Source organism: Eimeria necatrix, genomic scaffold (assembly GCF_000499385.1).
Source record: "Eimeria necatrix Houghton genomic scaffold, Enh_scaff756, whole genome shotgun sequence".
NCBI classification, from domain to species: Eukaryota; Apicomplexa; class Conoidasida; order Eucoccidiorida; family Eimeriidae; genus Eimeria; species Eimeria necatrix.
The window spans coordinates 1-15,896 of record NW_013654579.1 but is presented as its reverse complement, the minus strand read 5'-3'; the positions used below and the strand labels follow the sequence as shown (position 1 = coordinate 15,896).

Here is a 15,896-nt window from a genome sequence, read left to right as displayed (position 1 = left end):
AGGAGCAGGAGCAGGAGCAGGAGCAGGAGCAGGAGCAGGAGCAGCAGCAGCAGCAGCAGCAGCAGCAGCAGCAGCAGACCTTTTGCATCCGCTCTCTGATTTCTGCTGCTGTGTGGCTGCCGTTGTTGTTTTTAATTTTGTCAAGTCGCGCCAGAGTCTCTTCTCCGGCGTCGGGGCGCAGCGAGGGTTTAGGGTTTGCTGCGGAGACAACACAAGACAAGCACTGCTGCTGCTGCTGCTGCTGCTGCTGCTGCTGCTGCTGCTGCTGCTGCTGCTGCTGGCGTTGCTGCTGCTGCTGCTGCTGCTGTGGCTAGCGCGCGTCGCCTGTGCGGCGCTGCTGTCGTTCCCTCCGCCGCAGGCGCCTGGGCGCAGCGCCTGCCGAAACCCCAAACCCTAAACCCTAAACCCTAAACCCTAAACCCTAAACCCTCGACGCACACTTTTTGACTTTTTCCGAAATAACATCAGCAGCTTGTTTGCCAAAAACCACCAAGTCCAGCAGCGAATTGGCCCCCAGTCTGTTGGCCCCGTGAACAGAAGCGCATGCAGCTTCGCCTGCTGCGTAGAGGCCCTCCAACACGCACTCTTCCGCTGCAGCAAACCCTAAACCCTAAACCCTAAACCCTAAACCCTAAACCGAAAACCCTAAACCCTAGACGCTGCACCTTGAATGTTGGACCCGAAAGCCCCGCCCCAAGCCCCACCGCCCAGCCTCTACACCCTCGGGCCGCCCCCCCAACCCCCCAAACCCTAAACCCTAAACCCTAAACCCTAAACCCTAAACCCTAAACCCACCCATGCGGCCCTTGCCCTTGACGCAGTGAATGACTTCTGAGCGCCAGTTTGTGGGAATTCCCCCCATGTTATAATGCACTGTTGGCAGCACTGGAATTGGCTGCTTCGTCACATCCACTCCTGCAGCAAACACCAAGTTCCCTGCTGCCTGCTGCAGCAGCAGCAGCAGCTGCAGCAGCAGCAGCAGCAGCTGCTGCTGCTGCAGCGGATGGTGCTGCGGCAGCTGGTGCTGCAGCAGCTGGTGCTGCAGATGTTGGTGCGCGGCCAGCAGGGCCGCGCCGCTGACGCGTGGAGAGGGTTTAGAGTTTAGGGTTTAGGGTTTAGGGTTTAGGGTTTGGGGACCTGCAAAGATCTTGGCTGTTTCGGTAATGCCCGGCAGCCGCGAATGGAGGGTTTCGGGGTCGAGGTGAGTGAGGTCGAGGTGGCAGTGGTCTTTGCGGGGCCCGCAGCCGCGCCCTGGGACCACAAACCCTAAACCCTAAACCCTAAACCCTAAACCCTAAACCCTAGACCATCGCGCTGACGCTAAACCCTAGCGGCTGCGGCGAAGACTGGACACGCGCGGGAACAGCCACGAGACGAACTCCCCACTGGCGGTCTTTCTAGCGCTTTCAGACAAACAGAAGAAACTGCCTAGGGTTTAGGGTTTAGGGTTTAGGGTTTAGGGTTTGGCACTTCAATACCTTCGCGGATTTCTATCGTCATCGAGCGCGAGACCACGTCTCGACTAGCCAAGTCCTTTGCCGTCGGAGCGTAACTGCACCCAACCCCAAACCCTAAACCCTAAACCCTAAACCCTAAACCCTAAACCCTAAACCCTAAACCCTAAACCCTAATTCTCTAGCCCCAGACTCTGCTGTGATGGCTGAAGGTGCTTCTGCGAGCTTGAGCGACACCGAACATTCCCACGCCCCAGCAACGCTACTGAACCCTAAACCCTAAACCCTAGACCTCAAACCCTAAACCCTAAACCCTAAACCCTAAACCCTAGGCCTGGTTCTGGCCTCACCGAGCCATAAAGGCTTCTCCCTCGCTGTTGCGAAGGATGCCTCCTTCTCCTCTGCAGCCCTCGGTAATCAGGCAGCCTGTTCACAGGCGCAAACCCTAAACCCTAAACCCTAAACCCTAAACCCTAAACCCTAGCAGCAAGTCCCAACCCTCTGCGGCTGCAGAGCCCTGCAAAGCGTTCTGGGGCGCCGCAGCTGCCGCGGCCGCCGCGGGGCGCTGCTGCGGCGCTCGCCGCGGCCCTCCACCTAGGGCTAGGGTTTAGGGTTTAGGGTTTAGGGTTTAGGGTTTAGGGTTTGGACCCGCGGGGAAAATGCCAGTGGGGTGGAACTGAACAAACTCCAAGTCCTGCAAAGCCACGCCGGCCCTCGCGGCCATCGCCCCTCCGTCTCCAGTGCAGGTGTGTGCAGAAGTGCAGCTTTGGTAGGCCCGCCCGTACCTGCGCAAACCCTAAACCCTAAACCCTAAACCCTAAACCCTAAACCCTAAACCCTAAACCCTAAGCCACCACTCCGCGCTTACCTGGTCTCCCAGCCAGTCCGAGCCCTTCACAGTGTCGAAGGCATGCCACCGCCAGTCGTCCTGCGCACGCAGCAGCCACCAAACCCTAAACCCTAAACCCTAAACCCTAAACCCTAAACCCTAAACCCCCACCTAAATTTAGACACAGACTTCAGGGCACTCCGTTAAAACTTGTATCGTATGGGCTTGTGAGTCTAGACACTGTTTGCTGCGCCCTCGCTAGCCAGCTGCTGCCTGTTAGCTTGTGCTGCTGCTGCTAGCTGCTGCTGCTGCTAGCTGCTGCAGCTGCCAGCTGCTGCTGCTGCCAGCTGCTGCTGCTGCTGCCAGCTGCTGCTGCTGCCAGCTGCTGCTGCTACAGAGCCCAAAAGCTAGCTAGCCTGCTGGTGCGCTGCCTGGCTAGCCAGCCAACTTTAGCGCGCACAACAGGCAGCTAGCTTGCTAGCTAGCTAGCCGTTCAGCAGCTAGCTGGCCACAGAGCTAGCTAGCTAACCGGCTAGCCAGCTAGCTAGCTAGCTGGCTAGCTAGCTAGCTAGCTGACTACCCAGCTGGCTAGTTATTTGGCTAGCTATCTAATAAGCCAGCCGGCTAGCTAGCTGGCTAGCTGGCTAGTTAGGTGGCTAGCTATGTTTCTAGCTGTGGACTGGCTAGCTAGTTGGCCACCTGGCTAGCTAGCCGGTTAGCTACCCAGCTAGCTAGCCCACAGCCAGCTAGCGAGCTAGCTGCAGACTAGCTAGCTAGCTAGCTAGCTGAGGGCTAGCTAGCTGAGGGCTAGCTAGCTAGCTAGCTAGCTAGCTAGCTGGCTGGCTAGCTGGCCAGCTGGCTAGCTAGCTAGCTGTCTAGCTAGCTAGCTGGCTAGCTGTCTAACTAGCTAGCTGGCTAGCTGGCTAGCTGGCTAGCTAGCTAGCTAGCTAGCTGGCTAGCTAGCTGGGGTAGCTGGCCCACCTCACACATGTTGCCGAGGGCAGCGTTGATGCCGCCCTGGGCCGCCACCGTGTGGGAGCGAGTGGGGAATAGTTTGCTGATGCATGCAGTCCGCAGCCCTGCAGCAGCAGCAGCAGCAGCAGCAGCAGCAGCAGCAGCAGCAGCAGTTGTAGCAGCAGCATGGCCCCAGGCAGAGCAGCAGCAGTAGCAGCAGCAGCTTCTCCTACATCCCGAAGCAGCAGTAATCTCAAAGAAGCGTTTCAGCGCGCTGCTGCAGCAGGCGCTTCCGTGTAGGGTTTACTCTAGGCTGCGCGGCTAGGGTTTAGGGTTTAGGGTTTAGGGTTTAGGGTTTAGGGTTTAAGGTCACCTTGGGAAGCCTCCCCAAATGCCGCGCGCAGGCCGGCGCCCCCAGCGCCCACAACGACGGCGTCGAAGGTGTGGGTCTTCACCTCATATCCTCCTGCAGCAGCAGCAGCAGCAGCAGCAGCAGCAGCAGCAGCAAAAACATCAGCTGCAGCAGCAGCAGCAGCTGCTGCTGCTGCTGAAGGCAGCCTTCACAAGCCCATGTGCTCCATGCTGCACCCACCAATTTTTGAAACAGTCGGTCCTGCTGCTGCAGCAGCGGCTGAGGAGAAACAGGCGATGTGATGACTGCTGCTGCTGCTGCTGCTGCTGCTGCTGTAGGCAGCAGCAGCAGCAAGGCGGCTTGACAGGTGCCTCTGGAACGACGCTGCAATCATCATTGCAGCAGCAAGAGCAGCAGCAGAAAGGCTTAAAAGGAGGAGGGCAATCCACACAGCAGCATCAACGGGGGCGAACAACGAGAGCTGCTGCTGCTGCTGCTGCTGCTGCTGCTGCTGCGGCTGCTGCGGCTGCTGCTGCTGTCGCGTTCACCAATAAGAATATTCCGACTTCGTGTGCCTTAAAAATAAAATCCCTGCAGCTTGCTGCTGGCGTTGCTGCTGCAGCAGCCGCTGCATGCAGCGGGTCTACAGACGGCTTCTGCTGCTGCTGCTGCTGCTGCTGCTGGGAGCGGACTCTCGGCGCAGCAATAGCAGCAACGGCAGCAGCTGCTGCTGAGCCTTCTTTAGATTTTTTGTTGTCTTTTAATACTTCTCGACATTTATTTTGAAAAATAGTCTCTATTGGCCTTTCAATAAACGCGTGTGACGCCTTGTGGGGTATATCTGGAGCCCAGCAGGACCAGCAGCCGCAGCAGCAGCAGCAGCAGCAGCAACAGCAGCAGCAGCAGCAGCAGCAACTTTGTCTTCCACGGGATTGCTTCTTTTTCCTTTTAAAAAGGTGGAATTTCTCTCTTTGCTTCCCTTGGGGGCCCCCACGCTCTATGTGTAGGTCTGAAGGCAGCAACAGCCGCTGCAGCAGCAGCAGCAGCAGGAACAGCAGTAGCGCTAGAAGCCCCAGAGGCAATAACAGCAGCAGCAGCAGCAGCAAGGATAGCAGCAGCAGAAGGCAATGCATGCAGCAAATGAGGGGCCTGAGGGCGGCCCCGAGGGTGCGCAGAATGCCGCAGCATCAGACGGCGCCGCAGCAGCAGCATCTGCAGCAGCAGTAGCAGCAGAGGCAGAGGCAGCAGCAGCAGAGGCAGCAGCAGAAGAGGCAGCAGCAGAAGAGGCAGCAGCAGCAGAGGCAGCAGCAGCAGAGGCAGCAGCAGCAGAGGCAGCAGCAGCAGAGGCAGCAGCAGCAGAGGCAGCAGCAGCAGGGCAGCAGCAGCAGCAGCAGCAGAGGAAGACGCAGCAGCAGCAGCAGCAGAGGAAGAGTTTGGGCCGGAGGATTACGACGATGCGAGCTCCTTTTACGACCTGAGTGCTGCTGCTGCTGCTGAGTTCCTGCAGCAGCAGCTGCAGCAGGGAGCAGCAGCAGCAGCAGCAGCAGCAGGGTCCCAGACGGGGGAGTACCGGCTGCTGCTGCAGCACATGCCGGAGGGCCCGGAAGCAGCAGCAGCAGCAGCAGCAGCGCAGCGCAGCAGCAACTTGCTCGAAAGGTCCGCAGATGTGCAGCAGCAGCCGCAGCAGTTCTCCGCCTGGGAAGCAGCAGCAGCAGCAAAAGGAGGAGCAGCAGCAACAACAGCAGCAGCAGCACTAATAGGGGCGCTGCTGCCTGCGGGCCCGGGGGCGCTGCCCCCGGAGGCGGCGGAGCCGTTTGCTGCAGTGATGGCTGCAGCAGCAAACCAGACTGCAGCAGCAGCAGCAGCAGCAGCAGCAGCAGCAAAACCCCTCGTCACTTTCCGAGATCTTGGAATTCTTCCTCCCCTTCTCAAAGCCCTCGCAGCTGAGGGTTTTCACTACCCCACTCCAGTGCAGGCTGCTGCGCTGCCAGTGACCCTCGCGGGGCACGGTCTGCAAACCCTAAACCCTAAACCCTAAACCCTAAACCCTAAACCCTGGGGCCTGGGCCCGCAGCCGCAGCCGCAGCAGACGCTCTCGGCACAGAGCCACGAGCTCTCCCCAAACCCTAAACCCCAGTTCTGGTGGAGCGGTCGGGGGCAACGCAGCTCCTTCTAGGTCTAGGGTTTAGGGTTTAGGGTTTAGGGTTTAGGGTTTAGGGTTTAGGGTTTAGGGTTTGTGTGCTTGCTGCTCGCAGACGCAGTGGTGCAGGCCAAGTCAGGCACGGGGAAGACAGTGGCATTTGCTTTGCATGCGCTGCAGCTGCTGCTGATAGCAGCAACAACTGAAGCGCCAGCAGCAGCAGCAGCAGCAGCAGCGCCCCCAGCAGCAGCAGCAGCAGCAGCAGCAGCAGCAGCAGCAGCAGGAAGCTTCTTCGGCTTCGCTCTCGCCATCGCTCCCTCTCGAGAGCTCGCCGCCCAGACCTGCAGCGAAATCCAGGGGCTTGGGTCCCACATTTTGCAGTTTGTAAACCCTAAACCCTAAACCCTAAACCCTAAACCCTACACTTTAAACCCTAAACCCCAGGTCCTGGCTGTTTTGCTGCTGCGTTATGTCTTCAAGATTTAGGATTTAGGGTTCAGGGTTTAGGGTTAAGGGTTTAGGGTTTGGGGTTTGGGGTTTGGGGTTTGGGGTTTAGGGTTTGGGGTTTGGGGTTTGGGGTTTAGGGTTTGGGGTTTAGGGTTTAGGGTTTGGGGTTTGGGGTTTGGGGTTTGGGGTTTAGGGTTTAGGGTTTGAGGTTGTTGTCGTTTGTGTCTGTTTTGTCTTCTTTCCTATCTTTGGGTTTTTAAAGAAAGCTGCCTTTCACTTCATTACGCGTGCTGCTGCTGCTGCTGCTGCTGTTGCTGCCTGCTGTTGCTGCTGCTGCTGCCTTTTGCTGCTGCTTTTGCTGCTGCTGCTGCTGCTGCTGCAGCACGTGACTGTCTCCTGCTTACTTGGAGGTGTCTCCACAAATGTCTCCGTCCACGAGCTCGCGAAGAGGCCTCAAATCATTGTTGCGACTCCCGGTAAACCCTAAACCCTAAACCCTAAACCCTAAACCCTAAACCCTAGCACTGAGGAGGCCAGCGCGAAAGTGCTTCCGGCGTTGCTGCTCACTTCAAAAACAGACACCACGAGCTGCAGCTATTGCTGTCGCTGCTTTTGCTGCTGCTCCTGCTGCTGCCACTGCTGCTGCTGCTGCTGCTGCTGCTGCTGCTGCTGCTGCTGCTGCAGGGCGTTTGCTGCTGCTGCTGAACCTCCGCAAGCAGCGCAGGCGCGGCCGCTGTCTTTGCGCCCAGTCGAAGAGAGTGGCGGAAGCAGCAAAAGCAACAGCAGAAGCAGCAGCAGCAAATGCAGCAGCAGCAGGGGAGTCTGCTGCTGCTGCAGCGGAGGACGCTGCTGCTGCTGCTGCTGCTGCTGCTGAGACGGCGCAGCAGAACGCAGAGAACGCCGCGCTCTTTGCTGCCAGCGCCCAAGCAGCAGCAACAGCAGCAGCAGCACTCTGCAGCTGCAGCAACGTTTCGCTGCAGCAGCAGCTGCAGCAGCAGCTTCGCCTTGTTATTCTGGATGAGGCCGATCTGCTGCTGCACAACTTTTTCAGAGCGCAAACCAAGTCAGTGCTGCTGCTGCTGCTGCTGCTGCTGCTGCTGCTGCTGCTGCAGTCGCGGCTCGTTTTTTGCTGCAGCTGCTGCATGGCTGATGTTGGCGCTGCTGCCAGCCCATAGGTTTGGGTTTTGCTGCTGCATCAGCACCGAAAACCGCGACCCAGGCACGTTTCTTGCAGTTGCTGCTGCTGCTGCTGCTGCTGCTGCTGCTGCTGCTGCTGCTGTGTGCAGAGAGATCCTGGAAAGGGTGCTGCGGCCGCGAGCGCAGCTAACTGCATACTCAGCAACATTTGCCCCGCAGCTGCTGCACTACCTTGAGAACGATTTGCTGCAGGGCTCGGAGAGGCTCGTTGCTGCTGCTGCTGATGAGCAGCAGCAGCAGCAGCAGCAGCAGCAGCAGCAGCAGCAGCAGGGAGAGGCGCAGCAGCAGACGCAGCCAAGGGAGATCCGCCGGGTGTTTCTTTGCTCTTCCCGCGTGCGCTTTGCGCCCAGCCCGAGCCCAGACATCAGCAGCAGCAGCAGCAGCAGCAGCAGCAGCAGCAGCAGCAGCAGCAGCAGCGGCGCGGCGGGCGGGGCTAGCTGCGAGCCCGCGGGCGGCCAGGAGAGCGACGACAGCAGCAGCAGCAGCAGCAGCAGCAGCAGCGACAGCAGCAGAGACGCAGAAGAACTTTCAGCGCTGGAGTCTCTCGAAGCAGAAGCTGCTGCTGCTGCTCAGCGGGAGGCGCTGCTGAAGCTGCAGCAGCAGCGGATGGCCGATGCTGCTTTGCCGCCCCCGGTCCCCTCAGGTCTGCTGCTGCTGCTGCTGCTGCTGCTGCTGCTGCTGCTGCTGCTGCTGCTGCTGCTGTTGCTCGTGCTGCTGTTGCTGCTGCGGTGGTCACTGCGCTGCGGGCCACGTTTTCTCGCGCGCAGAGCTGCTGCTGCTGCTGCAGGTCTTGTTTCTGCTGCTGCTGCTGCTGCTGACACTGCTGCAGCGTGTCCTGCTGCTGCTGCTGCCGCTGCAACTACTGCGGCTGGTCTTGTTTCTGCTGCTGCTGCTGCTCCGTGTGCAGCTCGTCTCGCTGCTGCTGCTGCAGCTCGTCTCACCTCTGCCATTACTGCTGCTGCTGCTGCAGCTTGTCTCACCCATGCCACTGCTGCTGCTGCTGCTGCTGCTGCTGCTGCTGCTGCAGGGATAATATATGGGCTAATGGAGCTGCCACTGGAGAACTCGGGGCTGCGCACTTTGGGGCTGAAGCTGCAGCTGCTGCTGCATGCAATGAGCCGCATATACTTCAGACAAGCTGTGGTTTTCGTCAATGAGCCCGTCGTGTAAACCCTAAACCCTAAACCCTAAACCCTAAACCCTAAACCCTCAGCAAGGAGTCCTTGGACGCAACAGTCCGCGACGCGGAGCAACAAACCCTAAACCCTAGTTCCTAGGCGCTGCTGCTGCAGTCTCGCTCCGCAGCACGAAACCCTAAACCCTGACTGCCCGCCAGCGTTTAGGGTTTAGGGTTTAGGGTTTAGGGTTTAGGGTTTAGGGTTTAGGGTTTGAGATCTGCGCCTATGTTGCTGCAGCGGAACTCATGTGGCTCAGAGCCTCCGGCGCCTCGGCATTACTGCCGTGTACACGAGGTGAGGGCCGAGGAGGGTTTAGGGTTTAGGGTTTAGGGTTTAGGGTTTAGGGTTTAGGGTTAAGGGTTTAGGGTTTGGGCTTCAGGACTTCGGGTTTTGGGTGTGAAGGGTGGGGGCTTGCGGCGGCGGGGACCTCTGCCACCTCAAACCCTAAACCCTAAACCCTAAACCCTAAACCCTAATTGTGCTGCTGCGGCTTCAGCGGCAGACTGCCTCAGAGCGAACGGAACAAACGCGTGGCAGCCCTCAAGAGGTTTGAGTGCAGGGTCATGGTCTGTTCCGACCTGGTGAGGGTTTAGGGTTTAGGGTTTAGGGTTTAGGGTTTAGGGTTTAGGGTTTAGGGTTTAGGGTTTAGTCTCTAGGGTTTAGGGTTTAGGGTTTTGAGTTTCCGACTTGAGTTCTGCCAGACTAACTCGTTTCAACGTGTCGTGGGCAAAACTGTGTTCGACTAGGGTTTAGGGTTTAGGGTTTAGGGTTTAGGCTTCAGGGTTTAGCTTATATTAAGGTTAAGGCTTTAGGTTTTGAACTTTAGAGTTTAGGATTTAGGGTTTAGGATGAGGTTCTGGGATTCAGGCTAGGGTTTAGGGTTTAGGGTTTAGGGTTTAGGGTTTGGGTTTTGTTTCAGATGAGCCGCGGAATCGACGCAGTTGGCGTGGACTTCGTCATCAATTTCAACCTGCCCATGGTTCGCTGCTGCTGCTGCTGCTGTTGCTGCTGCTGCTGTTGTTGTTATTGCTGCTGCTGCTGCTGTTGTTATTGCTGCTGCTGCTGCTGCTGCTAGCAGCGGCTCTGCGCTTGCTGCTGCTGCTGCAGCTGCCGTGTCTGCTTCTAGCTGCATGAGCTTCTCGCGCCTCGCTCTCACCGCCGCTTCCGCTGCTGCTGCCGCCGCTGCTGCTGCTGCTGCTGCTGCTGCTGCTGCTGCTGCGCAGGACAAGGAGACCTTTTTGCACCGGGGGGGCCGCGCGGGGCGCTTCGGCAGCTGGGGGGTTTGCTTGTCTCTTGCTGCAGCAGATGAAGCAGCTAGCTACAGATATATAGCAGCTAGCTACGGGATAACACTGCATGCACTGCACCACATAGAGTTGCTGCAGGAGGCGCTGCTGCCGGAGGGGCGGCGGCTGCGTGCTGCTGCTGCTGCTGCTGCTGCTGCTGCTGCGCCCGCCGGCGCGCCCGCGCGCCGCCCCGTGGGCTCGCCGCAGCAGCAGCAGCAGCAGCGCCTCGTGCTGCTGCGCCCCAGCAGCGAGAGCGACGAGGAGGAGCAGCAGCTGACTCCGCAGCAGCAGCAGCTGCTGCTGCGGGACATAGAGCAGCTGCAGCAGCAGCAGCAGCAGCCCGAAAGCTGGGACGATGTCCACCAGCGCATGCAGCAGCAACTCGTGGCCGAGATGCACTTGAAGAGGCAGCAGCACGAAATGGAGCTGCGCAGGCAGGAGAGGCTGCAGCAGCAGATGCAGCAGCAGCAGCAGCTCTACGAGATGGAGGAGCAGGAGTACGAGCGGGAGCAGCAGCAGCAGCAGCAGCAGCAGCAGCACAAGCGGGAGCAGCACCAGCAAGAGCGGGAGCAGCAGCAGCAAGAGTGGCAGCAGCACCAGCGAGAATGGGCTCGCCGGCAGCAAGAATGGGAGCAGCAGCAGCAAGAGTGGAAGCAGCAGCTCCAAGACCAGCAGCAGCGGGATTCCCAGCTGCAGCAGCAACAGCAGCAGCAGACCAGGCAGCAGCAAAACCCAGCAGCACATTCCAAGCCCAGCAGCAGCCGCACAGTGAGGAGGCTGTCTGCAGAAAGCCAGACGAGGGATGATCAGCAGCAGCAGCAGCAGCAGCAGCAGCAGCAGCAGCAGCACGAGGAGCAGCAGCAGCAGCAGCAGCAGCAAGAGCGGGACTCAAGCTTTCCGCTGGACCGCATGTCTTCGCTGCCTTGCCATTCTGCTGCTGCTGCTGGGGCTGCAGCAGCAGCAGCAGCTGGAGTGGCAGCTTCTGCCGATCAGGAAGCAGCAGTAGCAGCAACCTACATGTGTGCGCTGCCCACAACTCCCATAGCAGCAGCAGCAGCAGCAGCAGCAGCAGCAACTGCAGCAGCAGCAGAAGCCTCTCGGGAAGTCTCAGCGGACGACCGCCCCGCTGCAGCAGCACCGCTGCAGCCCATCCCTGTTCTGGGCTGCTTCCTTCCGGACAAGCTGCAGCAGCTCCAGCTGGATCGGCAGCAGCAGCAGCAGCAGCAGCAGCAGCAGCAGCAGCAGCAGCAGGAACCGCCCATGACTCTGCAGGTGCAAGCGGTGGGCCGCTGCGCTCTTCACTGCTGCTCGGACGGAAGCAGCAGCTGCTGCTGCGGAACAGATTGTCTGCACTTGGTGCTTGAGTGCCGCGAGGCTGCAGCAGCAGCAGCAACAGCAGCAGCAGCAACAGCAGCAGCAGCTGCTGCTGCTGCTGAGGAAGCAGCAGGGGAAGCAGCAAAAGCTCGACGGCTGCTGTCCCTCTGCGTCTCCCACAGTCTCCAAGATGTGACAGTGCTGCGGCCGCAGCTAGCTCTTGACGGGGCTGCTTTGCATGCAGTGGTTGCTGCTGCTTCTCCGGGTCCTGCTGCTGCTGCTGCTGCTGCTGCTGCTGCAGACGCAGCAGCAGCAGCAGCAGGCTCCTGCGCAGCAGCACAGTTTGTGGGGCGCGAAAGCCAGGGGGCAGAGCCGCTGTCTCCGGTGGCGTTTGTGCTGTTCAGACACCTGAGGCAGCCGCAGCAGCAGCAGCAGCTGCAGCAGCAGGTGCAGCAGCAGCAGCAGCACGCAGCAACAGCAGCAGCAGCTCAGCTCAGCGCCCAGGAGACCCTCCGCGCCCACAAGCAGCAACTCGAGCTGCTGCTGCAGCACAGAAATAGGGATATGCAGGAGCTGCAGCGCAAGCAGCAGCGGGAGCTGCAGCAGCAGCAGCAGCAAAACTGCAGCTGGCAGCAGCTTAAGCAGCAACTGACGCAGCACGAGCGCGAGATACAGAAGCTGTGGGAGCGCCACCGGCGGCAGCAGCAAGACGTCAAGCAGCAGCAGCAGCAGCAGCTGCAGCAGCAGCTGCAGCAGCTGCAGCAGCAGCTGCTGCTGCAGCACTTGGCAGCACGCGCAGACGCGCCGCAGCACTTCGTCTTGGCTCTCCCCGCCCTGCAGCTGCCGCGGCTGCTGCTGGCTCTAGAGCGTGCTGCTGCTGCTGCTGCTGCTGCTGCTGCTGCTGCTGCTGCTTGCCCAGCAGCAAAAGCTCACGGGCCCCCGCAGCCGCTGCCTTCTTTTTCGCTGCACGAAGCAGCTCGTTGGTACATTTTCGTGCAGCAGCAAAGCAGCCGCGGGATTGGCAGCAGCAGCAGCAGAATGCAGCAGCAGCTGTGAGCCAGCAGGGCCAGGAAGCACAGCAGCAGCAGCAGCAGCAGCTGCTGCTGCTGCTGCTGCTGCTGCAACCGACTCACCAGTCTGCACTGCTCCTCCAAAGGAGCAATTAAAGCGTCACTTATGGGGGTGTGTATTTTTGCTGCTGCTGCAGCTTCTGCTGCTGCAGCTTCTGCTGCTGCAGCTTCTGCTGCTGCAGGTACTGCAGCTGTTGCAGGTACTGCTGCAGCTGCTGCAGTTACTGCTGCAGCAGCAGCAGCCGCTGCTGCTGCTGCTCTTCTGTGGGTCTCCTGCAGTTCTCCTGTAAGTCTGTTTAAAGCAGCCGCACATTTATAACTAGCAGCAGCTTTGTTGCTGCTGCAGGTTTAGGTTGCTGCAGACGCAGTTGCTGCTGCTGCTGCTGCTGCAGTTCTTCCTGCTGCTGCTGCGCAGTCTGTTGCACTTGCCGCTTCGGGGGCCTGCTGGCCTTAGTTTGCCTGCTGGCCTTAGCAATAGCAGCAGCAGCAGCAGCGGCAGCAGCAGCAGCAGCAGCAGCAGCGGCAGCAGCAGCAGCAGCAGCGGCAGCAGCAGCAGCAGCAGCAGCAACAACAGCAGCAGCGGCAGCAGCAGCAGCAGCAGCGGCAGCAGCAGCAGCAGCAGCAGCAGCAATCTCGCGTTTTTTGTGTTTAGAGACAGACATTGCACTCTCTGTCATTGTAGCTCTCCAAACTTCTTTGGCTTCTCTCGATTTGTCAATGAAGGGGCCCCCCTTTAGGGGCCCCCTTGGGGGCCCCCCTTTAGGGGCCCCCTTGGGGGCCCCCCTTTAGGGGCCCCCTCGGGGGCCCCCCGCAAATGGCCCTATTCAGGGGCCCCTATTGAGGGGTACCCAATCAGGAGCCCCCAATAGGGGCCCCCCTTGGGGGGCCCCTATTGGGGGGCCCCCATTAAGGGGCCCCCTTAAGGGAAGTCCTGGCTGTGATTTTTTTGGAGGCTCTTCAGGTGGGGCCCCCATTGGGGGCCCCCCTTGGGGGCCCCCAAGGGGGGCCCCTTTGGGGGCCCCCCTTGGGGGCCCCCTTGGGCCGGGGGGAACCCCCGGGGGAACCGGGCCCCCCGCTAGGGGCCCCCGCGAGGGGCCTTTTTTTGAAGGTCTATGTGCTGCCGGGGGCCCCATTTGGGACTCCTTGCGAGGGTTTAAGGTTCGTTTTAGGGTTTAGGGTTTAGGGTTTAAGGCTCAGGATTGCTCACCCGCTGCATGTGGGAGCTCGTGCCAGGGTTTAGGGTTTAGGGTTTAGGGTTTAGAGCTTGTTACTGGGGTTGAGGGTTTAGTATTTGCGCTTGGGGTTAAGGGGCTAGTGCCTAGGGCTTAGGGTTTAGTGTCTAGGGTTTAGGGTTTAGTAGCTAGGGTTTGGGGTTTAAATTTAGGGCTTAGGGTTTCGTTTCTAGGGTTTAGGACTTGCCTCAGGGTTTAGGGTTTTTGTCTTTAAATGAAAAAAGAGAAAATGAAACTAAGAAACAAAAGAAGACAAATTCTGATGCTTTAAAATGCCACAGAAGTGCTGCTGCTCGGGAGCCAGCTAGCTACAGCTAGCCACAGCTAGCCACAGCTAGCTACAGCTAGCCACAGCTAGCCACAGCTAGCTGCAGCTGGGAGGGGACTAGCTCTAGCTAGCAGCTAGCTGCAGCTAGCTGCAACTAGCCGCTAGCTGCAGCTAGCCGCTAGCTGCAGCTAGGTGCAACTGCAGCTAGCTGCAGCGAACAGCAGCTAGCTAGCCGCCACAAACTGCAGCTAGCTGCAGCTAGCCACAGCTAGCTAGCCGCCACTGACTGCAGCTAGCTAGCCGCCACAAGCTGGTGCGGCTGTGGGAGGCCGCCGACAGCCTTTGTGGCTGACCACTTTGACTGGCTACGGTCGCCTGCAGCTAGCTATAGCTAGCTGTAGCTTGCTGCAGCTAGCTGCAGCTAGCTAGCCGCCACAAACTGCAGCTAGCTGCAGCTAGCTGTAGCTTGCTGCAGCTAGCTGTAGCTAGCCGCAGCTTGCCGCAGCTAACTGTAGCTTGCTGCAGCTTGCTGCAGCTTGCTGCAGCTAGCCGTAGCTTGCTGCAGCTAGCTGTAGCTATCCGGAGCTCGCTGGAGCTCGCCGCAGCTATTTCTAGCTCGCTGTAACTGTCCGTAGCTAGCTGGAGCTAGCCGTAGCTAGCTGGAGCTAACTATAGCTAGCTGCTGGTGCTGCGGCAGTTTCTTTTGCTGCTTCGATCTTTTGTGTGAGGGAGAGTGTTTTAATTCTGCTGCTGTGTGGGGTGGCTGTACACCCGAACTCCGCAGTGGTCCATTGGTCCACTGGGCGGTCACTTCCCCAGGGGCGTCGTTGGCCGTGCAAATCGGGGGAATGGGAACTTCTAATGCGTAAAAGTACATTTAATTGCATTTAAATGCAATTTAAATTTAATTTTAAATAAAGTTTTCAATTAAAAAGACCTTTTGAACCTCTCGAGGCTGAGAACAACGCAGGCATGAAGAGCTCCGGCGTGGCAGTGCGGCTCCGGGTGTACAGACACCGGAACGGGCTGCGGAGCGGCTTTGTCTGTTTCTCCGAAGAAATGAAATTAAATGAAAATTAAATTAAATTATTTGAATTAATTTCAACTTTAAATTAAAAAATAAACAAAGAGGAGCTGCCGCTGGCTGCGGCGCTGCGAGTGCCTGCTGGCGGCGGCAGCCGGCGGAGGTTTTCTTTTGCTGCTGCGTCTGTTATCAAACAAGTAATTCCGGATTGTCGAACTGCGAAAATGAATTGAATTAAATTGAATTAAATTGAATTAAATTGAATTAAATTGAATTATTATAATTGTTTGTCGTTTGTCAATTTTGATTTTGTCGTTTTCCCGTTTTGGCGGGGTTTTTCCGAGTGTCTGTTGAGGTGTCTGTACACTCCGCCGCGGCGGCGTCGGCTGTCTGTCTTCATTTGAGCTCATTTTTCTTCATTTTTCTTCATTTAAAACTTTTCTGGCCAATTAAAACCTGAAAAGCCTTTCAATTTTATCCAAAAACTCCCGAAAGTGCCCAATGTCGTGCGCCTACCTGTCCGCGGCGTCGCGGGGGCTGCGTTCTCCGGGGGCCCCCGGGCCGTTCCCGCGCGTGGGTCTCGCGCTGGCGCCGCGGGGGCCCCCCGGGGCCCCCGGGGACGAAGCCAGGTCCAGCAGCACCCTGAGGCCCCGGGAAAAGAGAACGCTGTGGGTGGGGGACCTGGACCGGGCGGGGGCCCTTGTGGACGAGGGTTACGTGCGGCAGCAAATGTTTTGGGAGTTTTTAAACTCTGTTTTAGCGGTTAGGGTTTGCAGAGACCGCAGCAGCAGACAGCCAAGTTTTGCTTTTGTGGAGTTTAACTCCCAAACCCTAGCTCAGTATATTCTCGAGCACATGAACGGCAAGTACGTCCCCGGCAAGCAGCACAAGTACCGCCTCAACTGGGCCTCCTTCAACCTCTCCGACAGCCCCCAGCAGCAGCAGCAGCAGCAGCAGCAGCAGCAGCAGCAGCAGCAGCAGCAGCAGCAGTACGGCTTGCAGCAGCGCGGGGTCTATGCGAGGCCGCCCCAGCTTCACAGGCCGCCAAACGCACTACAGCTGGACCCAGAGGCAGGTACACTCTTCGAAGTGCGCACGGCAGAGGGTTTAGGGTTTAGGGTTTAGGGTTTAGGGTTTAGGGTTTAGGGTTT

General features: G+C 58.7%; 3 protein-coding genes across 3 annotated transcripts; 2 read left to right on the top strand and 1 right to left on the bottom strand.

Moving 5' to 3' along the window:
* Positions 1–310: 310 nt before the first annotated feature.
* ENH_00074450 (succinate dehydrogenase (ubiquinone) flavoprotein subunit, mitochondrial, putative) lies at positions 311–3,986 on the bottom strand (the record flags this gene model as incomplete). Its single annotated transcript, XM_013582830.1, has 11 exons — positions 311–375; positions 439–591; positions 796–915; positions 1,138–1,251; positions 1,479–1,552; positions 1,805–1,880; positions 2,103–2,148; positions 2,323–2,382; positions 3,265–3,362; positions 3,611–3,703; positions 3,830–3,986. 11 exons carry the CDS (start codon positions 3,984–3,986, stop codon positions 311–313), a joined length of 1,056 nt encoding a protein of 351 aa, XP_013438284.1.
* A 730-nt stretch (positions 3,987–4,716) lies between these two features.
* Positions 4,717–12,207, top strand: ENH_00074440 (DEAD/DEAH box helicase, putative; the record flags this gene model as incomplete). The annotated part of the gene is given in 11 exon segments (XM_013582829.1): positions 4,717–5,064; positions 5,070–5,598; positions 5,845–6,113; positions 6,559–6,652; positions 6,901–7,239; positions 7,465–8,016; positions 8,401–8,539; positions 8,789–8,845; positions 9,042–9,132; positions 9,471–9,530; positions 9,775–12,207. Coding segments are annotated over 11 exon segments (4,911 nt in total).
* Positions 12,208–15,246: 3,039 nt separating this feature from the next.
* Positions 15,247–15,870, top strand: ENH_00086530 (DNA/RNA binding protein, putative; the record flags this gene model as incomplete). Its single annotated transcript, XM_013582828.1, has 1 exon — positions 15,247–15,870. The coding sequence occupies one exon, from the start codon at positions 15,247–15,249 to the stop codon at positions 15,868–15,870; it is 624 nt and encodes a 207-aa protein (XP_013438282.1).
* Positions 15,871–15,896: the final 26 nt, after the last annotated feature.